At 51.7% G+C, this 18,545-nt stretch overlaps 1 protein-coding gene across 2 annotated transcripts; it reads left to right on the forward strand.

Annotated features, from left to right (window-relative positions):
• Nucleotides 1–10,229: 10,229 nt before the first annotated feature.
• LOC142820868 (uncharacterized) lies at nt 10,230–18,470 on the forward strand. Of its 2 annotated transcripts, none has more exons than XM_075909896.2 (2): nt 10,230–10,763; nt 17,764–18,470. In XM_075909896.2, exons 1-2 carry the CDS (start codon nt 10,370–10,372, stop codon nt 18,327–18,329), a joined length of 960 nt encoding a protein of 319 aa, XP_075766011.2. In that variant the 5' UTR covers nt 10,230–10,369; the 3' UTR covers nt 18,330–18,470. The 2 variants fall into 2 exon arrangements, with proteins under 2 accessions (XP_075766011.2, XP_075766010.2); XM_075909895.2 differs by having other exon boundaries at nt 17,770–18,470.
• Nucleotides 18,471–18,545: the final 75 nt, after the last annotated feature.

The raw sequence follows: 18,545 nt of genomic DNA on the forward strand, positions 1-18,545 counted from the left end.
AGCAGGCAATGTCATGCCAAGGTATCTGGTCCTCGGTCCCAAGAAGGAAAGTACATTTGTGTTTATATTGCTGGGGGTTACAGCTACGGGGACCAGGGAAGTTTGCTGCTTGCCTGGAACGCTGGGACCTTACTCACGTTAGAGGCAAGTAGAGCAGCTGTGTTTGTGTGACGGTAGAGCAGCATCTATCCAGCCCAGCTCTGCTGGGAGAAGACAAACCTGTGGGTTGGATCTTGGGTTGCCAATGTTCCTTTGCCAAAGAGAGGGACGCTGTAGCCCAGATCTGGGAAGCCAATCGACTTGCCCGCCCTCTCCAGAGGCGATATTGAACTTAGCATCCCCGATTCTTGGTGGTGCTTTGCAGAGCAAGAGCTCTACAGCCACATCCTCAGGGAGGGTGGATCGTGCTGTTCCACTACCCCATCTTCCTGCTCCATCGAGCCCCAGCGAATGCCCCCGCACTGGCTGTGAGTCCCAGCCTCATCTGGAGAAATTCCCCCTGGAGTTCATACAGTCATCCCAAAAGCCCATACCATGAATACCATACCATGTGCCTTGCCATCCACAACTCTAACCCTGTCCTTTCCCCTTTCAGTCCCTGCTGCGCTGGTGGAAACCTCGGGAACAAAATCGCTTGTGTAGGAGTTAACACAGGGCCTGGCCCTGGCTGGGATCAATCTTATTGGCTTGGACAGGTATTACTGGGCAATTCCAGCACTGGGGTTTTGGCCGTCCCTATAGGCCAGGCTGTGCCATACTTAATTATGCTGAGCAGCCCCTTGATCTCGGCCGGAGTACAGGCGCTAGTCGCTCCGAGCAGAGCTGGGGCTGGAATCTGGCCCTGGATGGCACAGGGAGGAAAGAGCCAACAGCCTGTCACAAGGCTGAGCTTGGCAAAGGGAGTGTGACGGCGCGTCGGGGTCCCCCGCCTCCTGCACCCCCGTAGTGGCATGAACAGACTCCACCAGCCAGTAGAATAGGGGGAGTTTATTGCTCCTCCAGGATACAGCACAGCACAGATGTAATCTGGTTACAGGAACTGGGGCTAGGAGGCCTCAGTGCCCCCCCTTGAGATGGGAGGTGGCTGGGCCCTACAATCCCAGCCCCCCTCCCTAGCTCCTTCTCCCCTGCTTCCCAGACAGAAACTAACTCCCTTCCAGCCCTGCCCCCAGCCATTTAATGTCTCGCCCCTTACAAACTGGGTCAGGGCATTGCAGCACCTGCCACTGGGACGCCGGTCACTGCTTGTGGCACACAGCAGCCTGGTCCCCTAAAGCCTGAAACGCTGTAGTTAACTCGCGAGGTTTGGTGTGGGGGGTGACCGAGTGAAATCGACTGGCTTGTGATGCACAGGAGTCAGGCGGATGAGCTGGCAGACCCTTCTGCCTTGAAATGCTCTGAATCTGTGAGGCCCATGCTTGGAAGCAGCAACTACATAACTGCCTACAAAAATTGTGACAACGCTTGGGCAGCCAGTGTGCTGTGGAGGCTGTTGATGGTGCTGACTGGTATTGTCTTCTTGTTTTCTTGTACTTCCTTACCTGTATCCACATATTGGCCCTTGCCTTGTACTTAAATTGTAAACTCTTTCAGCCAGGAACTTTTCAGTCTGGGGGTATGTCTACATATGGCTTCGGCGAAGGAGCCATGTAGTGTAGACATACCCTGGGTTTGTACAGCCATAGCCCAGCGGGGTCTTGATCTATGGCTGAAATTCCTGGGTACTATCACATTACAAATAATGATTATAATAATTAAACACAATGTAAGGCCCACAGACCCAGGTCTTCAGCAGGTGGGGGGGAACCCGAGACCTTCAGGGCTAAAGGCAAGTGCCTGTACTACATGAGCTAAAAGACTCTTAGCTAAGGCTGAAGAGCAAATTTCACTCTCCGTAGTCCGTGGTCTCAGTGCCTCTGGGTTACTTTAATAATTGCTGGTACTGTTGAGTACTGTTAAGTAGCTGCCATGTCTCATCCAGAGGTGGCTGCCTCTGAGTGGTGTGCAACTCAACCCTTACACCTAAATTATAGATTAAAATGACTGCCACAGATCTTTCCTTTGAAGATCTCAGCCAGCCCTACTGTCACAGAGAGCACCCCTACCTTCACACTTTACACATTATTGCTATAATCTTTGTGCAGAATATGCCTTGTACGGTATAATCTGGAAACCAATAACTTGCAGATCAGTAATGTCATGGTGAAATATATGTAAAGGTCTGACTATAAGCTGAAATCATGACTGAAGTGTGATTACTAAATAAATCTGAGGACCTGATGGATCTGTTTCTTACAAAGGAGAAGTAGACGCTGCTTGCCAGGTGTCATCAAAGGTGATGGGCCATCACTTACGAAGAGGCCATTCTTTGGCAAGGAAAGGGGGCAGGAACAAACACAAACAATAGCATAAAACCTCTCCCTCACCTGATTCTCTGTGTCTTCTTGCTGTCAGGGGGAGGAAAAGCAGGCGGGAGAAAGACTAGCCAGAGGCTGTGTGTAAGAAAGTATCACTACATGTAAAAAAGTGAATGAAATAAAATGGTAGACTTACGGAGGGAAAGCTGGGGTGAGAGGGGGCTGCAATAGTGAGTACACAGAGAGTGAAGCATTCTACCCCGACAGTTGCTGGAAGGCAAAGAAGAGGGGCTAGGGCGTCAAGATACAGGAGCCAGGCCAATAGGCTTTGTAGAGAGAGTCCTGCATCCGAGCTGAACCAATCGATAGAACTCAGGAGGGCGTGGAGCCAGCTGGTGAGCCCCGCCTCCCATTTTACCATCATTTTACAATTACATCACAGAATGCAGTTCTTATTTGAAAAATGCTAGTTTTAAAATTGGATGTCTAGACAACACTATGGCTTGTTTCAAGACTTCTACGGACGTCAAGAAGGCCAACTTGGTTGGTCCGAGGGCATGCCCAAGGGCTCGTGTTTATTACACGAGTCTCCCCTTTAGCACTTATTAGCACAAAGACAGATCCGAAAAAGCGGGAAGACTTTATCAGAGCATCGTCAGTTGTAAAAAAGAAGAAGAGCCACGTGCATTAAATCTGATGTCGGCTTTGTAGGGAGCAGAATCGAAGACGAAGGTAAGCTGGTTTGTATTAATTTAGAGCAAATGTTGAAAATTACAAAGGTATTATAAATATTTATATTTTTATAGGAAGGATGGAAGAATAGAACGTATTCTTGACATGACGCCTGAAATGTAAGCAGAGGACAGCAAGAAGGAAAATCAGCCAATGGAGACTGACTTGCCCACGAAAGCTCATGATACCATCTACATGTTTTGTTTGTCTATAAAGTATTACCAGACCATTTGTTGTTTTTTAAGTTTATCCTGTACAGACTAACTCGGCTACCCCCTGAAGCTTGTGGAAAACTGTGGGGTGTATAACCAAATGAGCTGAAAGAGGCCACAATGTAGTAAACTGTTGCCTGTTGCACAGACAAAAGAGCAGAAGAAGGTAAAAGCGACTTTAATTATTTGAAAGAAATGATATACATCTATGAAGAGTGGAGTTAAACCTACTACATGCTTGTGCTTAATAACAGGTTACTGACTCAATTCCCGACCACGCAACAGGAGGAAGCCATGATGATGATGGCGCCAAAATAGACGAGGGTAGGATTGAGGTAGCACAAAGAAAATGCTAAGTTTTGTTTTGTAAACGATTGTGTAGTGGGTTGGAAATCTTCCCCACTACCAGAAGGGAGAAAATATCCCCCTGGGAGCCATTTTGGGCACAGCCTAGCCCCGCCCCCTCACCTGACAGGAAGCTAAGGGGCGTGGCTAGGACTATAAGAACTCTGCTAGGGAGCTCAGTTGGGTCCCAGCCTCTGAGGGAGACAGAGGCCTGCCCAGAGTTCCTGGCTGACGAGGCTGAGACCTGGCCTGGGCCTCCCACAGCTGCCTTCCATAAGTCCGGCGAAGGCTGCCCTGCCTGGGCCGCCGAGGACTGCAGAGCTACCCTCTGACCCGGGGGAACCCGGGGCTCTGCTGGTGCCTGGAGATTCTGAGGACTAGCCTGAGCCGGAGGTCCTGCTTGAGCCCTGAGGCCGGCGGACCCTCGGGGACCCTGAGGGCTTGCCGGAGCCGGGGGACCAGCTTGAACCCCGATGCCTGCCGGAACCCCGGGGCCTTGCGCATCAGCTGGACGCTGCAGAGCTCCACTCCATCGAAGCCTGAATGGGGCTGCTGGGACGACACCGCCCTCGACTCCCTGGCTGACCTGCCGGAGACACAGGTACCCGCGAAGGGGGAGACGGGAAGTGGCCCAGGGAGTAGCACGGGCTGATTGCAGCCCCAGGCCAGCACATTGCAGGATGCAGCCCCTGCTGAGCCAGTAGCAGCTGCACTGCTGCATCCAGGATCCTGGGCTGGGGCGCAGTTGGAGTATTTGTCCAGAACTCGGCAGTTTTGTTGATGGTGGTAAACCTCATTCTGTGAGGAATAACTCACAGAAGGCGTTATTGCATCTACACTGTCCTTTGCGTCTACACTGTCATGTCGACAGAGCGGCTTGCATTGTCGACAGAACTGGGTGTAGTCTAGATGCTCTTTGTTGACAGAAGCATTGTTGACAGTATGGGTACGTCTAAACTACATGGCTCTGTCGACGGAGCCATGTAGATTTGTTTGTTCGGCAAAGGGAAATGAAGCCGCGATTTAAATAATCGTGGCTTCATTTAAATTTAAATGGCTGCCACGCTGAGCCGACAAACAGCTGATCAGCTGTTTGTTGGCTCAGCGCGCTAGTCTGGACACTCCCGCGCCAAACTGTAAACCCTTTATCGACCTCCCTGTTATGCCTCGTAGAATGAGATTTACCGGGGAGGTTGATAAAGGGCTTTCATGTCGGTGCGGGAGCATCCAGACTAGCACACTGAGCCGACAAACAGCTGATCATTTAAATTTAAATGAAAACGCAATTATTTAAATCGCGGCTTCATTTCCCTTTGCCGAACAAACAAATCTACATGGCTCCGCCGACGGAGCCATGTAGCTTAGACATACCCTATCTGTCAACAAAACGTCTATCGACAAAAGCCTGTAGTCTAGACATACCCTCTATGCCCTCTGATCTTCTCCTAGGCTTTATTACACCTTCGGTGTGTTCCATCCCACAAAACCCTGTAGTCTAGACACACCCAGACAGTCGAACCACAGCAGAGGCAATGGGCCTGATGCGGCAGAAGGAAATGCAGCCCAGCCACTTGCGATTCACAGCCAGAGGCCTGACCAAACAGGCCAGAAAATGGAAAAGGTGGAAGCTGGGAACTGCAGGAAAATCCCCATCTCCGAAAGCAGTTTGCTCGCCTGATTTCTGCGGTGGTATTAATTAGATAATGCGGGAGCGAATCAGGCCATTAGCAATCAATTACAACAAAGCACTGGCAATAAATGCAGATAATTAGGCTCCCCAAAAGTAATTACGTTTGTTCCACTCCAGTGAACTTTTTATTTTAACAGTAATTAACTCAGGCTGTGGGCAGGACAGGGAGGTTTTCAGGACCTGCTGTGACCAGCCCAGTCTGCCTGAGAAATGGCGAGCGTCTGCTTCCAGCTATACAGTGGTTCTCAACTCATTTCAGTCCACGGACCACCAGGCCAATCAAAAAATTTTCATGGCCCACCTCCAGCACATGTAGCAAAGGATGAACAACACAGCAACCACTCAGCATGATGGCAGCAGCTACACTGGCACTCAGAGCCTCAGACGGACCTTACTGGCAACACAACGCGGTTGCGTCCTAGGTGATAGTGTGGATGACGTGCCGCATGCATGTGAATACGTCGTAAAACAGCCTCACGGCAGCGCCTGCTCACGCCGTGTGACTTCGGACAACGTTCCTGTGGACCACCGAAAAAGTCACCAGTGGTCCATGGACCACCAGCTGAGAACCACAGAGCTATGAACTCTCCCTGCCCGCCTCAAAACTTTTACATGCGGGAGGCTGTTCTCAACTAATCTTTTGGGGGTTAGTTTCCAGATAGGCATCACCTAGGGCAGGGGTCTAAGTGGGCAGATGAGGTGCTGGCACTTGACAGCCTCCTGGCCAAACCTGTCACAATCACCTGTCAAAGGCTCCAAGATCTATCAGTAGATCCTGATCTTCCAGATAGTAACCACTGACCTAGGGCATGGAACCTGAGGATTTACCATGGGTCAATGCTCCTTTGGCCCATCGAATCATCCCTGAAGTTTCCTTATGGAGTAATTTACTTGGAGACAAAGACAGAAGCTTTCACTGCCACCCAACTTAGCCAAATGAAGCATCTCAAGAGAGGATCTGCTGATGAGAATTCTATCCGCTAACCGCTATCGCCTTCACGAGAGGAACTTCTATGACCCTGCCACATGAGTCCACAGAGCAGCTGTCAGTGCCCCTGGACCTGTTCTCCAAGAGGAAATGTTTATGCGCTACATTCATTTTTCAGGCCTTTCACTCACTTGTGCATTAGTCAAACCATGATTAGCCCTATGACTGAGTTATAGCAATCTCTTTGTCCGTGTTTAAAAAAAACTCCACACCAAAGGATGTCCATCCAAGCCAAGGAAGCCTTTGCCTATATTTGAAAACACAATCATGTAGGAATTACGAAACATACAGGCTGTCTCTAGACTGCATCCCTTTTCCGTAAAAGGGATGCAAATTAGACATATCGCAATTGCAAATGAAGCAGGGGATTTAAATCCCCCCCGCTTCATTAGCATAAAAATGGCTGCCGCTTTGTTTCCGGCTCGGAGCTTTGCCGGGAAAAAAGCGCCAGTCTAGACGCGGATCTTTCGGAAAATAAAGTATTTTCCGAAAGATCCCTTATCCCCCTTAAAATGAGGGATAAGGGATCTTTCGGAAAAGGCTTTATCTACAGAGAACACAGGCCACATCAAGACATGTGAACAGAGCCTTTGGCAGCTGTGTAATCCAGTTGATGAAACGCCAGACCCATTTTTATGCTAACTATTATTGCTATTCATGATGAAATGGTCACCTCTTCTTGTGAGATACTGAAAGCATCCATTTGTTCCTCTTATGCTACTGAAAAGATTTAGAACATTGCTCTGTTGTGTCTGCAGATAATTATTCAGATTCAAACACATACGTGGCATTGTAAATAACTCGCATCAGAAGATTCCACTCCAGTCTTCAGCATTCTGAAGGTCCATCAATGGCTATTAGCCAAGATGCGCAGGGATGGTGTCCCTAGACACCATTGGCTGTGTCTAGACTGCATTCCGTAAAAGGGATGCAAATTAGTCACATCGCAATTGCAAATGTAGCGGCGATTTAAATCCCCCCCGCTTCATTTGCATAAACATGGCTGCCGCTTTTTTCCGGCTCGGAGCTTTGCCAGAAAAAAGTGCCAGTCTAGACGGGGATCTTTCGGAAAATAAAGCCTTTTCTGAAAGATCCCTTATTCCTCTTAAAATAATTTGTCTAGGTCCTTCTGGACCCTATCCCTGCCCTCCAGCGTATCTACCTCTCCCCCTTGCTTAGTGTCATCTGCAAACTTGCTAAGGATGCAATCCATCTCCCCATCCAGGTCATTAATAAAGCTGCTGAACAAAACTGGTCCTAGAACTGATCTTTGGGGCACTCCACTTGAAACTGACCGCCAACCAGACATTGAACTGTTGATCACTACCTATTCGGCCCGACAATCTAGCCAGTTTTCTAAGCATCTTACAGTCCATTTATCCAATCCATACTTCCTTATCTTGCTGGCAAGAATATTGTGGGAGACCATATCAAAAGCTTTGCTAAAGTCAAGGTATATCACAGCCACAGACTTCCCCATGTCCACAGAGCCAGTTAGTTACCTCATCATTGATGCTAATCAGATTGGTCAGGCACGACTTGCCCTTGGTGAATCCATGTCAACTATTCCTGATCACTTTCCCCTTTTCCAAGTGCTTCAAAATGGATTCCTTGAGGATCCCCTCCATGATTTTTCCGGGGACTGAGGTGAGGCTGACTGGTCTATAGTTCCCTGAATTATCCTTCTTCCCTTTTTTAAAGATGGGCACCTCATTTGCCTTTTCCCAGTCATCGGACACACTGGGTGCAGGTGAAAACAAGCAGAGGATTTATTGGTTCACACAGCTGGTGGAGTACTCATCATGGGTTAACCCGGTGAGCACTAACTTAACCAAAATATACATTAGATTATATAGGTAGCAGATGGGCGGCGGAAAAGTGATTTGATAGGTCTAGCAGTGGAAGTGAGATATGCACATAAGCCAATGGTCTACGACAGTTACACAGTATCTCCGCCCATTGCCAATTAAACATGTTATCACTAATACAGGTAGTTATTCCTAACAAGCTAAATAAGCCAACATAAACAAAGGCATGTTGATGGTCATTTTGTCGGCTGGAAATAAATGCGTCTCCTGTGGGGGTGGTATTGCCTTGGCGTGATCTTTGGGATCCAAGCTTATTTTCTAGGAACAAAGCAGACTGAAAAACAATTCTGCACGGTTGTTTGATTGTTTGGTACCGGCCTTATCAAAGTGAGGCCCTTTGGAATGTGATTGCCAGGGGAACCAAGGTCACAATAACTACTGTACTGGATGCTTCCCAGGGCTGGCCTAATGATTTGAGATTTGAATTTGTCAGTTCTCATCAAGATACCATGGGCTGCCTCAATTTACCCTACAGGGTATGATCGACACACCCTACAATGCACAAGGAATAACAGTTAATTTGAGGGAAGGGTTTTGGATCGGACTACTGCGTCTACACGCGAGTTAATTCAGGCTACTGGCATTTTAAAATGGCGACCGGCCACGAATATGCTAATCAAGCGCGGGATATTTAAATCCCGTGCTTCATTAGCAACTTCGGTATGCTTCATTTGCCTCTATAGTTCGAACTAGGAGTCAAGCGTAGACGTACTCTCAGAGACTAACAAAAATATGTAGTATCATGAGCTGTTGTGAGTAAAACTCACATCATCAGACAATGAGCAGAGATGACAAGTTCCCAAAGTATCACTGATTGACCTTGTTAGCACAATTAGAATTACAATCAGATTCATACTTCATATTTCTAACTCCACATACAATATTGATACATGCACAAAAATAGGATATACATATTCAGCAGACTGCAGCTTCAAAATTGACATGTTACATGATGCATTTTGACAGCTTTGAGTTATGCATAAACCAATTTTCATTAAGCATGGGAGACATAAGTGTGATCATTTCATCTGACTTTTTGGGTAGCACAGGCCAGAGACCTGCCCATAATCACTCCTAGGGTCTGCTTGGCAATTGAGGTTGTGACAAGTGGCTTACTTGTCTATTACCTGCTATGTGGGCTGAGGAAGGAGCATGAACCTCATTTCCCAGATGGAGAGGTAGAGGACCCAAGAGGCTGAGTGACTTCCCCACAGGAAGTTCTCGGTTAAGTATGGCATGGCAGCCTGGAGCTAACTGCATCCTAATTGGATGGACACTGATCCACTGCATGGCCACAGGCACCTCACAAAAGTCCATGTTTTCAAACGTGACAGCTGATGTTGAGTACCTCAGATTTTAGGTGGCCCATATGAGACCCCCCTGAGCCTGGTTTGCGGCGTGGCTGACGTGCACTGCACTGGAGACCCTCAGCCCCACTGAGAAATCCTGCCTGAGAAAAAGGCACCTGCCACCCCTTTTTACAAGTCTGCCCTGGACACTTTGGGCTTAGGGCCATAGAAACATAGAGCTGGAAGAGACCTCAGAAGGTCATCAAGTCCAGCCCCCTGCTCCAGGCAGTGGCCCTAGCTGCAAAGTGGTTGGGTTGATTTGGTTGGGATTGGTCCTGCCTAGGGCCTTCTGAGGTCTTTTCCAGCTCCATGATTCTATGGTGCCATGAGTGCCCCCTCTAGCCAGGGCACAGCCTTGGGGAACTGCCCTCCAGTCTGGCTCACCCAGGGCCAGGCAGGGCTGGGGCAGGAGCCAGGCAGGGCTGGGGCAGGGGCCAGGCAGGGCTGGGGCAGAACAGGGCACAGGCGGGGGCCGGCCTGAAGGCCACGAGCTTCCGCCGCTAGCTCCGCTAGCTCCTTGGCAAGGGGCGCAGCTGTGCGCTCCCGCGCGGCGCCCCGACCCAGCCGGGACCCCTGCGGGAGCGCAGCCGCCGGGCGGAGAGCGCTGCCCCGCGGCCCGTGGGCTTTGTCCTCCCCGGGCCGGGCCGCAGTCTCCAGCAGGGGGCGGCGCTGTGCGGGAGCCGCTCCCCGCCGGGCCGCAGACAAAGGCCGGCGTTCCGCCCGCCGGTGCCGCCGGCAGCCGCTCCGCGCCGGGCCCGTGCGCCATGGGCGGCTCCGGGGCCCCCGCGCAGCCATGAGGCGCGGGCTGCGGGCGCAGCGGCGAGCAGCATGGCCGGGGCCGGGGCCAGGGCCGGCCGGCGCGGCATCCCCAAGCGCAAGCCCAACTTCACGCTGCAGGAGATCGACATCCTGATGAGCGAGGTGCTGCGCTACGAGCAGCTGCTCTTCGGCGCCAGCTCCACCAACGTGAACGCCTACGAGAAGCAGAAGATCTGGTGGCGCATCACCAACAAGATCAACGCGGCCGGGCGCAACCAGCGCGACATCGGCGAGGTGAAGAACCGCTGGCGCGGCCTGCGCCGCCGGGCCAACGACAAGATCACCCGGCACCGGCAGCAGCGCCAGGCGCCGCCCGCGCCCCGCCAGCCCGAGCTCGGCGCGCAGTGGGGCCTGCGCCCGCTGGACGCGCCGGCCGGGCCCGGCGAGCTGGCTGCGCCGCAGGGTGAGTCCGCTGCTGGGCGGGCGGGGTGCACGGGCCTCCGGAGGGAGGCGGCTGCGGGGGGCCCCGGGGCAGCGCCCCAGCAGCTTTAGCGCTTGGGCAGAGCCGGCGCGGATCCCTATGCTGCGCCCCAGCACCGCGCCGTGCCCTTTCCAGGGGGCGACCTCCAGCATCGGGGGGGGACTGGACTCACACAAAGCCTGCAAGTGCCCGGAGTGGAGGCAAGTCTCCCGATGAGCCGTGTGGTGCCTTCACCACCTCCGCTTTGCTTCCCAGGGGCACTGATGCGGGGGAGGGGGGGCCTGGCTCACAGCTGTGGGGAGAGGGCACCGTCTTCCAGCTTGGGAACCTGATACCTCGGCAGCTGCTGCCCAGTGCCACACTGGCTTTGTTGCCATATCGCCCTGCAAACTCCCATCTCTTGCTATTCCAACTCCTGCCTCTGTCTCTTGCAGCACTGCTGCATGTCATGTTGCTCCATCCTCCAGAGTACTTTCTTGCTCGCTCGCTCTCTCTCCATGGTACTCCCGTTTTTTGTGTTTAGCTATCACAGTTGAGCTGTTTTGTTTTTGAAGTCAGCAAGACCCCCTGGATCACTCCTGTGCCCCCCTGGTGTCCGCAGCTCTCCCCAGCCTGGTATAGTCAGTGAGGATGTAAAAGTAAAACCGTTTAAATGGCGTATCGGTTACTGTTCACAGTTACACGCGGGCTCCTGCCCTGCTCCTGAGGAGCCAGCTGCCACCTCACACTGGGGAGGTGTGTAATCTCTGAGATTTTCAGTGGTTACAGGGTTACTCAATTACCCTCTTTTAAACATCCCTAATAGATGCCTCATTCCCCTCCTTCCCAGCCAGTCATGAAGATGTGAAAAGGACAGCGAATGCTGCTTCCTGTAGTGCCACACCAGGCATCTTCCCCTGTCCAGTGTTGCCTTTTGTTTGCAGCCTGTCAGACGTTTTCTGTTGCAAAGGACAGTGCTCCTGACCAGTGTGGCCCAGTTGAGGCAGGTTCAGTGAAACACAGGTGGAGGTTCTTAGTCCAAGTATGTAATATGCGCCCCCATCAGCTTTGTGTACAGTCTGCCGGTGAGGTTGTTGTCTAACGTTTATATTGCGGTAATGCTTAGAGGCCTAAACCAAGCCAGGACTCCATGCTGTATACAAACCCACGGTAAAGGGCAGTGCCTTCACCCTTACATTCTCAGAGGCCAGACATAACAGGCGCATGAAGCAGGGATGGAGGAGGACTAACTGGGTATCGTGGGATGGATTAGTTGTGTGCTCGGTTCTTAGCTAATTAGTAGCTGTAAGTGCATGTCTACAAGGCTGTCCTGTGTCTGCATTATGGTGCAGGGCTTTGAGGAGTCACTCCAAGGGGGATGTGGAGACATGGCTTTAAGGCTGTCTGGCAGGGATGAAGGGTGAACATGGGAGAAGGTGCAGAAGTACCAGGTGATCCTGGCTCATATGAGTCTTCTGGGAACTGGGGGCTGGAAAACTGGGTCTTGGCGGTCTTGTGTGGGAAGAGCTGACAGAACTTAGGTACAGCCTAGTCAAAGGAGGAGGCCATGTACAATAGAAAGCGAGATTAAGGGCTTGAGAGATGCTGTCAATTGCGCTAAAGTCAGCGAAGGAGCAGGAGCTCCAACATGGACATTTAGCTGCCAAATGAAACCTAACACAGCTATGAGATGTTAGAAATGCAGGCTGGGATGTTAGTTTGGACAGGGGAAGTGGTAAAAACGAAGGTCACTGACCCTGAGTAATCTGAATTGCTTGATAAGTGGGTGCAAGCAAAATGTAAAAGGAATGTAGTCCATTGCTTCCTGGCAGGGCGGGTTCTGTCCTGGAAGCAGTAACCTGAAAAAGATTTTGCATTTGTGGTGGATACTCAGCTGAACATGAGCTTGCAACATAATGCTATGACCACAAGCAATAATGTGATACTGAGATTTCCAAACCGGACTCCCAAGTCAGAGTAGAGAGGGTATTTCCCTTCTGTATTTGGCCACTAGTATGACTCCTGCTGGAGTTTTGTGTCCACTTCTCCTGCCATTAAATCAACAAGGTTGTTGATTGATTGGAGAAGGTTCAGAGAAGAGCTGGGAAAATGATTCAAGGATTCATATATACAAGCCGTAAAGTGGTGTAAACTGAAGAAACCCAATCCATTTATCTTAAAGAGAATAAGGGTAACTTGATCACTATAAGTATTTACACGGGAAAATATTCAGACCATAAACTGTTCAGTCTAGTAGAGGATGGTGTAACATGATCCAGTGACTGGAAGGTGTGGCTAGACAAATTCAGACAGGAAATGGACAGATGTAAATGTAACAGTGACGGTAATTGGTAATTAACCATGGGAACAAAGGTATGGTGAATTCTCCATCACTGACTGTGTTGGAATGAAAACGGGGATGGGGAACCTTTTTTGGGGTTGGGGGCTACTGACCCACAGGAAAATCAGTCGGGGACCATGCAAGTGAGATGCCCCTAAGTGAGGAGAAAGACACTCCCCACATTCCCCTTCATAGAATCATAGAACTGGAAGAGACCTCAGAAGGCCATCAAGTCCAGCCCCCTTGCACATCAGAGCCTAGGGGAAAGGGGAGCAGGCTAGCAGACTTTGTGTGCTCCAGCCCTGCAGGTGGGGGGCTGGAGCACCAGTGCAGACTTCCCAATGCTGAGCCTTGGGGGGCTGGATCCAGGCAAGCCGGGGGCCACATCTGGGCCTGAGGTTCCCCACCCCTGTTCTAAAAGACTTGCCTAGAGATTGTTTAGGGGAAGTTCTGACTTCCTGTATCCAAAGCCAGATGATCTCATGGTCCCTTCTGGTCTTGGAGTCTGTGAATCAGAGGGAGAGGTTGGCAGAAGCACGTTCCTGCACTCCAGGACACACCTACTCAAAGTGTCATCTGACCCTGCCAGAACAACAAATGCAAACTGCCGCCATAGCGCCACAGCTACTGTGATCAATACTCCCCACAACGCACCTTTCAGGATCCGTGCATCCTACATACCTTGTCAGTCTGGAGCACCTCATCCAGCACACTACATGCTCCAGTAACCACTCTGTTATAGGAGAAATGAGACAATGCTCCATGCTGGAATGCGTGCACATGGAAAAAGATCAAAAACCTCATATCAGCTGTGGCTAAACACTTTTCACAAAGCACGTCTCTGTAGCTGACCTCTCAATCCTCATCCTCAAAGAAAACCCGCCCAACACCCTAAAAAAACAAGTCTGGCAGCCTCTGTCCATAACTCTGCTCATGGATAAAGCCCTGCAAATCTGCAGGTGCCCAGATATGTGGATACCGCTATCCACAGCTCATTTTTGTGACTACAGATCCAGATACAATCTTGTAGCCACACAGGGCTCTATTCATGGTCTCGGGCTTTGTTTATACAAGGGTACGTCTAGACTACATGGCTCCATTGACGGAGCCATGTAGATTTGTTTGTTTGGCAAAGGGAAATGAAGCTGCGATTTAAATAATCACGGTTTCATTTAAATTTAAATGGCTCTATCTGTCCACAGGGTGCTAGCAATGTGGCCATGAAATGTTGACAACGGAAGTCAGAAAAAGTGGCTTGACCAGTTTTCACTTTGAGTGACTTTTGCATGTGGACTGCCAAAGCTTCCCAGTGTGGCTATAGTCATAGGCCCAGTGCTAGTTACCAAAGCCACATTTTCAGCTCAGAATGTCGGAGCTTGGCCAGGGTGGATTCTGTGGGGGCGAGCTTAAGACCAGACAGAGGAAGAAGGAAGGATGCTGCCTGAGCCATCTTGAGAGATGCCAGGAAAACCGGAAAAGGACTAGCTCCTGGGCTGACAGGGTTCTCTTTAGAAAAGAAGGGTCCGTGAAGGGCACCAGCTCTGAAATCAGGGGAGGAAATGACTGTTGGAGACCATGCAAGAGCCATTTTGGGAGAATGCAGGGGCAGGTGCTGGCTGGGAAGGGCACTGAAGGGGGAGTCAGGGAGGTGTTTCAGACAGTGGCTTTAGCATGTTTTCAATGAGGGGATGGGCAGTACCTGGTGAGGAGCTGGGGCCGGATGGCTTTTTGGTGATCTGAGAAGTTGTGCATAGCTGTTACGTTGAAGGGAGAGAGGGGACAAGGGCAGGAGACAGTGCTGGGTCTCTTGACACCGGTGGGTGAGGTTGGCCGGGAAGTCCCCAGAGTGCTGGTAGTAGGAGAGGGAGAAGATTGGTCCTGAGCCTGTCTGGCAACCCTTTCATTGCTTCCTAGGGAAGGAAGCTAGGCTGGCTGAGCTGCGATTGGCTGAGCTATGCTCCTTTCCTCTCTGGAAAACTTTCTGACATCCGATAATTCCTCAGTTTCTCCCAGCTCTTTCTTACTGTTACATTAAACCATTTCCCCTGACTGCAGCACTGACTGGCTCAGGGATAATTATGTAATTAATGGTGAGTGTCCCATAAGCAATTGGGGGGCCCACAGAAATGTCTGCATTGAGCCAGATGAGCCACGGGCCGAAAAGTTTGAAAACCGCTGGTCTGTGGGCTTATGAGGGCTCCCTCCCTCCTTTCCTGGAAAAGCAGGTGACTCGTTGGTGTGACGGGTCACGTTCAGGCCATCTGAATTTTCTTTGTAGAGCTCTCTATTTTATTGGGAATTTTTTTATTTGGTCTTTGGCTGAAACTTCTCCTTGGTATGGTGGATGCCGTCTCTTTGGTAACAGTCGTCTGGCTCCACAAAATGTAGAGAGGTGGTTTTGGGTAGAGCAGGTGCAACACAAAGTATAGAGGGAGCCAGCATGTAACAGAAGGGGGGAGCGTCTCCAGGTGTGGGGTAGGGACCATCTGAGTTGTTTGTTCATGTTAATAACTGAAAGCTTGTGTGTAGTGACCCAGATATGACCAGGTTCAGGTGCCCATGAGCCCTCATAGGGTATGTCTCCACTTGCACCCTAGTTCGAACTAGGGATGCAAATGCAGGCATTCGAAATAGTCAATGAAGCAGGGATTTCAATATCCCGCTTCATTCGCATGATCTCGCCGGCGCGTTACTCCGAATGCCAGCTGTTTCGAAAGGGAAAGTGTGCGCTGGGATGCGTTCGTTCGAACCAAACCCCTTGGTTTGAACTTACGTTACTTCTCCAAGGGGTTTGGTTCGAACTAATGCGCCCCGGCACGCACTTTCACTTTTGAAACAGCTGTTGATCGGAGTAACGCGCTGGTGAGATCATGCGAATGAAGCGCGGGATATTGAAATCCCTGCGTCATTGACTATTTCGAATGCCTGCATTTGCATCCCTAGTTCGAACTAGGGTGCAAGTGGAGACATACCCATAGAGTCCTAAAGCTGGAGGAGACCTCAGGAGACCTCAGGAGTCATTGAGTCCAACCCCAACTCAATCAACCCAGCCAGGGCTTTGTCAAGCTGAGACCAAAACACCTCTAGGGATGGAGATTCCACCACCCTCCTAGGAAAATAGTTTTTCCTAATATCCAACCAAGACCTCAGTTCTGACTCTCCTCTCCCCCCTTCCCCCCACTCCGTGTTCAGCGCTCTTGCCTCCCCCCGTCTGTGTGCACGTGGCTGGCTCCTGCTCTCACCTACCTCCCACTCTGTGTGCACGTGGCTGGCTCCTGCCCCCACAGCCTGCATGCACATGGCCACCTCCTGCTCTCCCCTCCCCCCCAGCCTGTGTATGCACAGCCAGCTCTTGCTCCCACCTCCCAACCCCCACCTGTGACCATAAGAACGGCCATACTGGGTCCATCTAGCCCAGGATCCTGTCTGCCGACAGTGGCCAATGGCAGATGCCCCAGAGGGAGCAAACACAACAGATAATTATCACGTGATCCCTCTCCTGTCATCCATCTCCAGACAAACAGAAGCTAAGGACACCATTCATACCCGCCTTGGCTAATAGCTAATGATGGGCCTAACCTCCATGAATTTATCCAGCTCTTTTTTGAACCCTGTTCAAGGCCTTAGTCTTCATGACATCCTCTGGCAAGGAGTTCCACAGGTTGACTGTGTGCTGCGAGAAGAAAAACTTCCTTTTGTTTGTTTTAAACCTGCTGCCTATTAATGTCATTTGGCGACCCCTAGTTCTTAGGTTATGGGAACAAGTAAAGAACTTCCTTACTCACTTTTTCCACACGCTTTTTCCACGCTTGTGTGCACACGGCCAGCTCCTACTCCTCTGCCTCCTCCCCCGAGCCTGCACGCACGTGGCCAGCTCCTGCTCTTGCCTCCCCCTCCCTCCCATGTGCGCACAGGCAGCTCCTGCTACCGCCTACCCCAGCCTGTGTGCATGTGGCTGATTTCTGCTCCCGCTTACTCCCCCCCGCTGTCTGTGTGTGCATGGCTGGCTCTTGCTCCCACCTCCTTCTCCCCCCCCCCCCAGCCTGCGTGCTTGTGACTGATTCTAGCTCCCACCACCCCCCAATAGCTGGTTCAGGCTCCTGCCCACCTTGCAGAGGTGCCCGGGATTCCCACTGTACAATGAAACTAGAGAGGAGAGTGACCCCGAGGGATGTAAATCTGCCCCCCTTTAGGTCACTGTTACTTCTGCCCTTTGCTTTGCTCCTTGTTGGGGATTATTTTCTGCTCCCCATCTTCTTTGCCCCCGCCTCCTGGCAGCTCCTCCGCAGGGTGGTGGGCGCGGAGCCGTGAACTGCTAATCAGTCCGATCGTTAATTCGAAAACCCCCAGCCTGGCATGAGCTGAGACTGGCAGAGGGTGGCTGGCTTAGGACGGGGCTCTCCCTGTGACCAGTCCGGCTGGAAATCTTTATTTCATGGCTGCTGAGCCTGAAAGATTGCTGTGGCCACTCCTAGGGAAGTGTGGGAAGCAGGCAGGTTTCCTTGTCTTGCTTTGGTGGGCGTGGGGTTCAAAGGTAAACCCATCTATCCAGTGTCTCCAGGGCCCATGTCCAACCAGGAAACCACCCACCGTTGTTGACCCTGGTGCTGGCCTGCAGCCTGCTTTCTCCTTCCACTCTGACCCATCTGTCCTGTTTGCCAGGGGCAGGTGTGAAGGAGGAGCCCGTGAAGGAGGAGCCGGTGGACGTCAAGCCAGAGCCGTTCCATCCGCCTTCTGCTGAGGCCATCCGTCAGCAAGTGACGCAGGGAGGGGAGAGACGGCTTCTCAGGAGTGCTGGCCACCTGCCGGACGATCCGTGCGAAGGCTGGAGCCGGAGCCCGCGGAATCCCTCGCAAACCGAACTCTCCATCAGTGAGCTGGAGGGCCAGCAGGAGCCCCTGGGCACGGATTTCACAAGTATTATCTTTGACCAAGAGGCAGAGCACCTGAATGATTGTAGCGTGAGTGAGAGCACGACCCCTGTAACTGTCACGCTGCAGGAGGGGGGGCTGGAAAGCGGGCACCTCAGCCCCGTGGAGAAGCGGATTCTCCAGTCCAACGAGCAGCTGGTGCAGGAGGTGCGCGCCTTCCGCAGGGAGTACGCGGAGAGCCGCAGGGAAACGGCCTCCATCCTGCGCATCATCGCCAAGGCCCTCAGTAGCGTGAGCAGCAGCCTCGGTGAGATCCGGGATCTCTACCTCCGACAGCAAGTCACCCCCAAGCCGTGAGGGCTCCCGCTGCGAGCGTGGGGCGGGCAGGACGTCCATGGAGCAGTGACATGAGCGGCAACTCAGCCAGCGGGGGAGATAGCGTGGGTTGGGGACGTGGTTCTCCCACACTTCCCCCCTTCAATAAAACTCTGAACTGGCCACGTGCTCCCCGGCAGTGTCTGTTCCAGCCAGGGCTCATGCAAGGAGCTGCACCCCCATAAGAGTAGCTGGGGC

The sequence above is a fragment of the Pelodiscus sinensis genome, chromosome 27 (genome assembly GCF_052426305.1).
Source record: "Pelodiscus sinensis isolate ZL-2025 chromosome 27, ASM5242630v1, whole genome shotgun sequence".
In the NCBI taxonomy this organism is placed as follows: Eukaryota; Metazoa; Chordata; order Testudines; family Trionychidae; genus Pelodiscus; species Pelodiscus sinensis.